This window comes from Podarcis erhardii (assembly GCF_964252035.2).
Source record: "Podarcis erhardii genome assembly, chromosome: 2".
Classification (NCBI taxonomy): Eukaryota; Metazoa; Chordata; class Lepidosauria; order Squamata; family Lacertidae; genus Podarcis; species Podarcis erhardii.
The window spans coordinates 79,892,068-79,902,310 of NC_138498.1; the positions used below are offsets into that span (position 1 = coordinate 79,892,068).

At 38.6% G+C, this 10,243-nt stretch overlaps 1 protein-coding gene across 14 annotated transcripts in view; it reads right to left on the reverse strand.

The window, feature by feature from the left end:
- Positions 1 to 1,953: 1,953 nt before the first annotated feature.
- The window catches only part of IQSEC1 (IQ motif and Sec7 domain ArfGEF 1), a 304,523-nt gene continuing 296,233 nt past the window's right edge, over positions 1,954 to 10,243 (reverse strand). For 11 of the 14 annotated variants that reach the window (XM_081848828.1, XM_081848827.1, XM_081848821.1 and 8 more), the window contains 2 exons: positions 7,832 to 7,881; positions 1,954 to 6,401 (listed from right to left, as the gene is read on the reverse strand). In XM_081848828.1, the coding sequence (XP_081704954.1) occupies positions 5,811 to 6,401; positions 7,832 to 7,881 (641 nt within the window). In that variant the 3' untranslated portion in view covers positions 1,954 to 5,810. The remainder of the gene's footprint in view (positions 6,402 to 7,831; positions 7,882 to 10,243) is intronic. The other 3 variants (XM_081848824.1, XM_081848826.1, XM_081848825.1) reach the window with 3 other exon arrangements.

Consider the following 10,243-nt stretch of genomic DNA (forward strand, 5'->3'; position numbering starts at 1 on the left):
AGCCGCCAAGATTGGCTAGGGAAACACAGTCAAATGGGTGGCATATAAATAATAATTTATTATCACCATCCAACAATGCAGTTTTGTTCTAAGCAAGATCAAGATTTTCAGTGTCTTCAATCCATAATTCCATGTTGAATGTACGTGGTCATTGAATAATTTGTGAAGATGCTCTGATATGCACAAACAGAACCCACTGAAGCAAATTAAAACTACTAAGTGTCTTCTGGCACCTTTAATACAATACAGTGGTACCTCGGGTTAAGAACATAATTTGTTCTGGAGGTCTGTTATTAACCTGAAACTGTTCTTAACCTGAGGTACCACTTTAGCTAATGGGGCCTCCCGCTGCGCCGCCATTTCTGTTCTCATCCTGAAGCAAAGTTCCTAACCCAAGGTACTATTTCTGGGTTAGCAGAGTCTGTAACCTGAAGCGTCTGTAACCCGAGGTACCACTGTACTAACAGATTTATGGTGGAGTAAGTTTTTGTGGACCACAGTCCACTTCATCAGTTCTTTTTCCTGAAACAATCCAGCATGGCTATCCCAACAGAAATGGAAACAAATGGGGTTTTATTATGTAATTGGCTTATTCATTTTAACACTGTCCGATACCTGGATTGTTGTGTTTATATTCTCAGCAAAGTCAGGAATGTACACGGTTTTCCTTTCCAAGCATCTTACTTGATTTCCTGCAATTTACACTCCAAGGCTCAATTAATTTTAGTCGGTGTTTGTTGTTTTATTACAGCAGTGAGAGGCCAGAGGAGTGTTTCCTTACAATTTAAGCTCACACTCATTAGGAAGCTTCATGCTGTTAACACAATGGCAGACCTGGTTTTGGTCTGGCATTTGTATTCTGTTAACTTACTCGCTATATAATAAGGAAATGCAATGCCAAATGTGCTCCAATACTGCATGTACAGAAATTGGTTTCTAGGCGACAGGACTTTTGCACCAAAAGGTTGTCTTAAATCAGAGATAATGGCTGGCTAGGGATGGTGTAGATTTGGGTGGAGCAGAATAAGCAGAGGCTTCATCTGGACAAAACAGAAGTACTGTGCCATGGGTGGGAAGTAGTTTCGACTACTGCCATGCATTCTGTGTGGGGCTTCCATTATGTCTGGTCTGGATGCTGCAACTACTGCAGAATGCTGTAGCCAAAGTGCTGAAGGATCTGCACAAGCTGCTGTTAGCCAAGTCAGCTTTAAGGTCTTGTTACTTGTGTGTAAAAGCCCAAAACAACTCTGGACCAGGTTACCTGAAACAATAATTTCCCCTCCCTTCTCCAGTAATGACATGTCCCTGTCAACATTTGATAAGGTTTGTTGTACAAGCCAAGTCCTTAAACTTAGGGTAAGGAACCTGTGGCCTTTCAGGTGTGGTTGGACTAAAAAACTCCCATCATCCCTGATCTTTGGCCACAGTGGCTGCAGCTCATTGGAGCCCAACAGCACTGGGAGGGCCACAAGTTTCTTACCTGGAGTATATTTTTTGTTTTACCGCTTGTATCCTATGGATTGTGTAAGACCACATTCTAAATGAGAGGTGGCTAGCCTGTGACCTTCGAGACTCCCATACTGTATACTGCAGTATGCAGCTGCAGTATGCAGTATGCAGACCATCCTTGATCATCAGCCATGCTGACTGCAGCAGAAGGGGATCCAACAACGGCTAGAGGTCACAGGTTAGCCGCCCCATAGGAAACCGTTGATTTGTCTGTCCTCTCCAGCTGAGACATAAACAGTCCCAGTTTGAGCCCAATGCCTCGCCTGTACAAAACAGGGCTATTTGTTTCTACCTTTTGCATGCGATACTGCAGTGGTTTTGTTTTTGTTTTTGTTTTAAACAACACAAAATGAGATTTCCAAGAAGTGAAGTGGCATAGTAATTTTATTCATTTAATATGAAAAATATAAGTGCTTGCAGTTCTACAAAGGATGAGAAACTGAGTGAGTTCAAAGTGATTTATTTGATTTCCCACATAATCACAGTTATAGTTTTACAACGATAAGGTCTGATACTACTTACAAACAATGCATATTAAAATGAAAGCACTCCTTCCTTCCCAACAGTTACAAAATGGTCTGAAGCCTCCCATAACAGAAGCTTTTCATGAGCATGATGTTTCTTGAGGTCTTTTAACAGTCTGCATTCAAGACCTAATTCCAACAGTTTAATACAACGCAAGGCTGGGATTAAAGTTCCTAGCAGGAGACAGGTACTGTATGCAACCTGAAAGTGACTGCAGACTTATATTAATACTAATTTACACACTATGTACAGTTTAGAGAATTAGCTATTCTCCCTACTTGGTCCTGCTTCGCTATCCTTTCCCTCCCTCAAAATTTTATCTTATTATTGGTCAAGTTTTTTCTTTAACTATATACACAATTACTCATTTTTGCAGGCAAGATGTGATGATATTTTACAACGGAAACAGCAAAATGCATGCTTAACTGCAGTAAACACACAGCTTTATATGGAACAGCAAGTCAACATGTAGAGAGTCATTGTTTAAATAGCTGCTGACTGTCTTTCAGCTCATTTTAAAATCAAGAAACAAGAGGCTTCTGCTGCATGCAGTGTTTGATGGGAAAATCATTCTACAATGTTATGCTTGAAGACTTCTTTTTAGCAATACAAGACGTACATTATATTAGGATTACTTTTTTTTTTACATTGTTGTACATTTCATTCTTAACTTAAAAGGATTAAAACAAATACATATTTGACGTTGTCCCAGAAAAGATATTTTTGCAAGGTTTTTTAGTTTTTCTTTTAACTTCAAATTGTTGCTTTTACCTAAGCCATACTATTCATGGGAAGAAAGACACATGGTTCAATAGTGTTTTGTGTGGATTTTAATCAATACGGAAAAACTAAGAAAAGCTTTCTGGTAACTACTTTTCCCCTGCTGCATGCTATAAAATTTATTTCCTCTAACTGCACATAGAAGCTAATGATGATTGCTGTCATTTTCCCAATCTAAGAGAAACGGTTCTGTACTCTTGGTCTATAAAAGGGATTCTGGCACCTTAGACTGCTCCTCTAAAAAGCAGTGAAGTTTTGAAAAGTAATGCTGGTTACAGGATGTTCTTATCGAAAATACTTATGGGGGGGGGGGAATGAACCTCCTTCAGTATTCATGGAACGTTGAGATTCATGCACTTCATGTTTCTAACGTATTCACTCTACTTATATGTTCCATATGCATATGGCAAGAAAATGAAATAAATAATAGTAATATATAACCTTCATTTTACGGAATTCATATGAATCATATAAGGATGTTTGTGTGTATGTGAACTTAAAACAAGCAACAGTATGGGAGTTTAAAACCTTACACGGGGTTCCCTAGGGCATCCAAATTATATAAATAGATGGGCAACACTAAAGTACTTTTGTGTGTGGCCAATATTAATCTGTCAAATGCAAAGCAATGTGGTTGTCCAGTGAATGTGTTTTTGAATCTGGTTCATGCAGAATATTCAACGAGCGACAACACGGGGGGAAGTATCCCACCAGCTACTTATCTTTTCTGGAACAACTTATAAATTACAGTTAGACTCTACTATTGGTACAAAGGTCTGAAGAAAAGTCTACATATTTAAATATGTCATTACTTTACTTCAACTAATATAAACAGTAACACTGATATATTTTGCAAATATACAATATGTAGAGTGTAGCTTTAATACTATTAACATTAGATGACATGCAGACAGTTCTATTATCCCTCATAAGGACAAACAATGCTTAAACTGCAAGGAACAACGAGCCTCAGGGGGCTGCTGAGATGAACCCTCTTCGGTAATCTGCCTGGATGACCATCAAATTGACTTTTATTACTTTCATTTCATATGTAGTTAATTTATGGGGGGGAAACAAAACAGGAAGTATTGCACGCGTAGAAAATAACAGACAAATTTAAACAGCAGACTAAACTCTAGGTGGTTGTTTTTGCTGAGTGGAAGTTAACAGAAGTAATTGGTTTTTAGTTTTGCTGGTAATCATGATATAATCCATAGCAAGAAGGAGAGGGAGAGAAAAAACAAAACAAACTGGAGACATCGGGAATCACCAATACATAAGAGTCATCTTCATGTATCACTTCTACATTCCGAAGCAACACCGTTTTTGTGTTTATTTGTTTTACCCATCTCTCACTGGAACTTTTCCTTCCTCTTCTTTTAAACCACATTCACAATTCTGCTGGTGTAGTTCTGCAGTTCCTTTTGTTTCTGCCAGTTAGATGTACAGTCCTTGTGACTGGGGTGGCTCAAAATGCTGAAACTACAAAGTATTCTCCATGTATGATTTCTTTCTTTTTAAAAAAAATTTAAAAAAATAGGATTTAGGGGGTACAAAAAAATCGCATACGGATTTGCGAATGACTCGTTACAACACATAAGCAACAACAGCACAGTTGGCTCTTACGAGATGTCTTGCGACTTAACTGGACCATGACAGTTTGAGCAAAGACTCAGCCTGCTGAGTGCTGGGATAAACTAACAAATGTGATGAAGAAATGGCGAGAGAGTCCTGCTGCCAGCACATGGCTACATGGAATTACAGTTATAAAAAATCTGTACTAAAATAAGCCTTCAAGTTTCAGATCACTTTCATATGGAAAGGCAAGCCTGAACCGCAGTCTATTTTAACTGAGATAAACTGAGTAAGTTATGGTAAAGTGGCAATGTGTCTGGAAAGGGATGGATGCTTCTTGTTTTAAGGTCTGAGATGAATGTTTATGCCGTGTACGCAAGTACCTTCCATTTAAATCTTCATGTGAGTTTATTAAAACATATATGAATATAAAAGAAGAACTATGGATTGTGTAAGTTCACAGTTATCACAGCCTTTAAAGTGTCTAAGAATCTGAGTAACCAAAAGGTAGAGACAGCCCTTAACAAAGGGGGTCTCGTGTTGCTACTGTATAGTTACTGCATCTTAACTAGTTTGCTTACCTGAAATAGTAGAACAGTTATAATACTGATTAAGTATATTATCTTGTTAATAAAATAAGGATTTGTACAAAGCAATATTTGACTACAACAGCTAAATGCTATGTTACTTGGCACACTTTGCAATGATTGCTTAGAGATATTTTTCAAAGTCCAGAGAACTTTTAATGAGAACACTGAAATGCCTGAAATTTGTTCCTAGTTTTTTGGTCTACACTTTCATTACGCTGTTCAACTACTGTACTGCCCTTCTATCAGTAAATGGAATTCCTGGTAAAGTATATATTGCTAGCTTTGTGGACTGCAAAAGTTTTGTTGTAAGCATAAATGTTAACTATACAGTATATATATATATATGTATATATTTATATATTTATATTATATAAAGTTTACTTACGTACTTTCATCAACCATATGAGGTCTACTTTTTTTGCCCATTGACAATTAAGGAGCAAGAATGCAACACTTGGTTCTATTTCATATTTTTTTTCCTTTTATTTTGAGGTTATGTTTTCATTATGCATTAAAAATTGTCATGGGGGGGTGGGTGAAACAAAAGGTAGCATAAATGTTTTCAGCAAGCAGCATATTTTCAAGGCTACTGGAGAAAAGGAGGGAGAAGATCACCACTGAGTTCAGTTGTAAGACCAGCACTGATCAAGCTAACGTGAGTTGTTCTATTGAATCCTTAAGGCAAAGGAGTCAATTAAGTTGTTTCTGGCTTGTGTTTCATTTTTATTTATTTATTATTTTTAAAAAAACAACCATTCCAGTTTTATAGGCTGCTTCTGCTTCCTGTAAGTGCCTGTCTAGAGCTACAATTACTGGCAGAGGAGTTTGGTTCTAGACTATTGTGCTGATGCCGCTATGTTTGGGCTTAGTGCTGGCTGAACTAGAAGGGGGCACCGGCTGGCCGTGGTGATGTGGTGCGTGGGAAGAGTGTACGGGGTGAGGAGCGGGTAATGGAGGATGGGGGGCATGAGAATGTTGCGAGTGGGAATGCGGTATGTAAGAATGCTGCGAATGCGCTACATGCTGTGAGTGCGGCACGTGGTGGTACTGGTGTGGGTGCTGGATATGCTGGGGTGGGTGGTAGTGGTGGTGGTGATGGTACGGAGGTGGGTTCTGCATGTGGCAGTACTGAGAATGGTGGGTGTGCACTTGTGCCTGGGTCTGCCCCTCCGCTGGCCCCGCATGGTGCAGGGCGGAAGAAGAGTGCTGCGAATGCTGCTGATGTGAAAGTATAGGAGGGTGAGGTGGGTGCTGTGACGGGCCAGTTGCTAGGTGGCCTTGGGAAGGCTTTCCCCTTTTACTACCAAATAAGGACCCTAGTAGTGAGGAAGAATTAGGCATAGTCTGGTGGTGAGGGCGAGATGGACACTCTCGGGTTGATGTAGCTCTTCGGCGCATATGAGGACTGCTAATGATGGACCCCTAAAAAGAAATTAATAGAAATAAAAATTAAAAAAACCTTAAAATATGTGTAAAAGAAAAAAGTTCACAGCGACCATCATGTTTTCCTTGAAAGCTCATAGGGATAAACTGCTGTATGACCTATAGGAGATGTCTGTCTGTCTATGACCTATAGGAGATGCCTGTCTGTCTGTCTGTCTTTCTTTCTGCCAATTTCTTCCTTTAAGGTACAGGTGAGGTGATGCTAGATATGACCCAATTATAGAAAGAAGTGATTTTTCTTTTTCTTTAAAAAAATGAAAATATTGACCAATAAAAAGTAATCACTAATCAGTGATTAAAACCTTTTGATCTGATTTTAAATCTACATTTTTTCTTATTAAGATATTATAGTCATGTGATTTATTTCTCCCTTCAAGAACAAATATATACATGTCTACAGTTACAATGAATTAAACTGAAATAATTAGCACACTGTTAACATTCAGATTTTGTGCTGCGTTTTTCTCTAACATTAACTTTAAAGTAGACTGCTTCTATTTTGAGATGTAGAAAGTAAGTGAGCTATCACTAATAGTGTTAGACTGAGACTACGCTTGTTTTTCTTTATTGGTAGGTTTTGTGCTTTGTTCCCACATCTCCTGACCTATGGCCCAGTATTTCCTGCTATTTAGCTGTTGACTATCTAGTTAGTCTGTGGACACTTTATTTTCTTTATGGACAGCTATAGGGACATAGCATTGGTGAGGCATCGTGCGCTATATGTAGACTGTAGTCTACCTAATTCAAACACACACAGACATCACACACACATACGCACGCACACACATGCGCGCGCACACACAAAAATCTGCAGGTTGAATTCAAAGACATGAACAGTATATAAATGGTTTGAAGATGAATGAAATCTCATGAAATCCACATTGAATTCATCCGTCTTATTTGTTTTCTTTCCCCATGCCCTATCTATGCAATTCCATGGTGTCACGACTGCATACATTTCGCAATTTAACTCGAAAAATAAGCAATGTGAATGGCTGAGCATGACGTCAGTAGCTAAGTTAAATATCAAACAGCACCAACGGTGTACTGTGTAACAAATAACCACTGGGCCTTTAAGCAGGGACCAGACTGAAATGGTGGCAAGAGGGCACATCATATTCATTTAACCATGCTTGCAGGAACAGAAGGGGACGAGGTTAGCTGAAATAATAATAATTAAAAAAATGGTACTTGGTCTAAAAACAAGCCAGAAGTAGTAGTAGTGTTTCTGTTTTCTTAAAAAAATAAATAAATAAAAATCTAAAAATACGAAGTGAGTAGCCTTGGCATGCATTTTTATTTGAGGCAGGCAGGTTGTATGTTAGAAGAAAAAGAGCAAAAAATGTATATAAAAGAAAGGTTTGAAATGCACATCACATCCAGCTAGACATCAGTAACTTCCTACTTACTTCCATATTGCTGTCTAGCGATCCTGCACTGCTGCGACGCCCACGCTTGCCTGCCCAGGACATGCAATACCATAGATTAGAGACTGAGACAAGACCTGGGTGATCAACAGCCGCCTTCGCTGATGCATTGTTGGATCCTCTAGTGGGGTCTGGAGATTAACTTTGCATGTTGTGATAGGACAGGAACTGAAACTATACTAGTAAACATTTAAAGCACAATCCTGTACATGATTACTCAGAAGAAAGTCCCCACTCTGTTTGGCGGAGCTTGCTCTTAAGTAAGTGTGCTTAGGATTCTAGCCTTAGGATGCAATTCACATCCCACTGACGTCAGAGGGGAAGCTCCCACTTATTTTATTGGATGGAACCATTGAAATTTAAAGCTTCTTGTTTAATTACATGTCTTTCTCAACTGTAGTTTATGGGGGGAATGCTTGTGTCTGGGAATCCTTAATGCACTCAGTAGATGATATACTGTACAATACTTGTATTAAAATGGCCTTCAGTGGGTAGGATTTTAATAACTGTTTTTATATGTATCAAGTATTTCTTAAATACCGTTTAAAAATATTTCAGGCACTGTTGCAGTGCAGTCCTAAGAGTGCTTATTGAGAAGTTGCACTGAGTTAAACTACTGCAGTCTTAACGTCTCCAAGGATGGGATAGGCATTTTGTCCGCATTTCAAAGTTTTAGTGCTTGAAATTATAATTATTAAGATACAATAGTGGATTTCATATAACATTCTTCCATGGTAAAACTAAACTTAATTTTATGTAGAAAATTTAAACTGCAGTGCCATACCTATGGTGAGATTGTGTTTGTCAACTGTGCAGTGCTTACACATTTAATATATAGCCAAAATTGCCTACTGTTTATGGCTTTGTTTTTATAAACATGTGTGCTCAGATCAGATGCCAGATCTTACATGCAGGCCCCTAACTTGGTGATTCATATTCCTAAATAACTTATTTTGGCATCAAAATGACAGCATGACTGGCCAAAGACAGTACAAAGTACTCTGATTTCTAAAACTTACTACTCGATGCAACTTTTGAGAATGTACACTGAAATAAAAGCAAGTATGGTTGGTATGTTTACTTATGGACTAAGCAAGTATAAAGGTTTTCTGTTCTAGTAACAAGCCATGTAATAATGTAGGATCATCACTGCTGGATCAGGCCAAAGGCCCATATAGTCCATCATCCATTTTTCAGTGGCCAACCAGATGCCTACTGGATGACGCCTACAAGCAAGACCTGAGTACATTCTGTTTCCAACAGAGAATGGCCAAGCATGGCTAGCAGCCATTGATAGCCTTACATGAATGTGTCTAATCTGTTTAAAGACATCCACGCCAGGGACCATCATTACATTTAGTGGGAGAGAATTCCATGTAACTATGTGTAAAGAAGTACTTTCCTTTGTCTGAATTTTCCAACATTCAGCTTCCTTGGTTGGCCCCAATTTCCAGTAGTATGAGAGAAGCCTATCCACTCAATGCATAATTTTATACCCCTCTATCATGTGCCCTCTTTCCTTGCCTTTTCAACAGTAAGCCCAAATGTTGTAACTTTTCTCCTCAGGCAAGTTGCTCCAACCCTTTGATCATTTTGGGCTCCAGAACAGTCCAGATAAAATAAAGTAGCTCTAGAGTAAATTAATCATAATTTTAGTAACTAGAGTTTAATGATGAAGCCCATTTCTTAATGGAGACTTGAGTTCTTTACATATTTCCAAGGTATAAAGGGTTTCTTAGTTTCCTCACAAAAGTCACACAATTCCCTCAATGCTCTAACAATATGAAAAGCTCTCTTTTTCCATGGTGAAATAAACAACACAGCTTCATGACAGCAACCTTTTTCTATAGTCCCTTTCGTATCAGGTTTTGTAGAGTTGCTTGCCTTTTCTAAGCGCTTAACACATTTTATGGGAGTAATGTTTTCCAAACTATACTTAAAGGCTGCCAGAAAACATACAGCACTGCACTGAACATGATTTCATATGCCAAGAAGGTGTGTATACTTCTTAGACTCTACATTTAATAATACATATGTCAAAGTATTCTCTACCAGCCTCCCCCAAAAAGGGACAGAGGGCAAACATCTCTTTTGATCAGAGGAAAGTAGGTGAGTGTTAGGGTAACATGATTGCAAGCCCTCTTCTGTAGGGGAGTGGGCACAATTCATCATCTCTCCAGACTTCTACAAAAATGAGCAACCAAGCCTGTGAATTTTTTCAACACACAACTCTAAGAAGCAACTTAATTTCACTTATCTTCCTTTTTTCTTTTTACCCAGAGCTGCAGATTAGTGTGGCTCCCTTCTCTATAACCAGGCCTTGGGCTGATTAACATTCTATGGCCTTTTAAATGTGTTTGAGGGAGGGGGTTTATCGGTTTGCTTCTGTTTTAA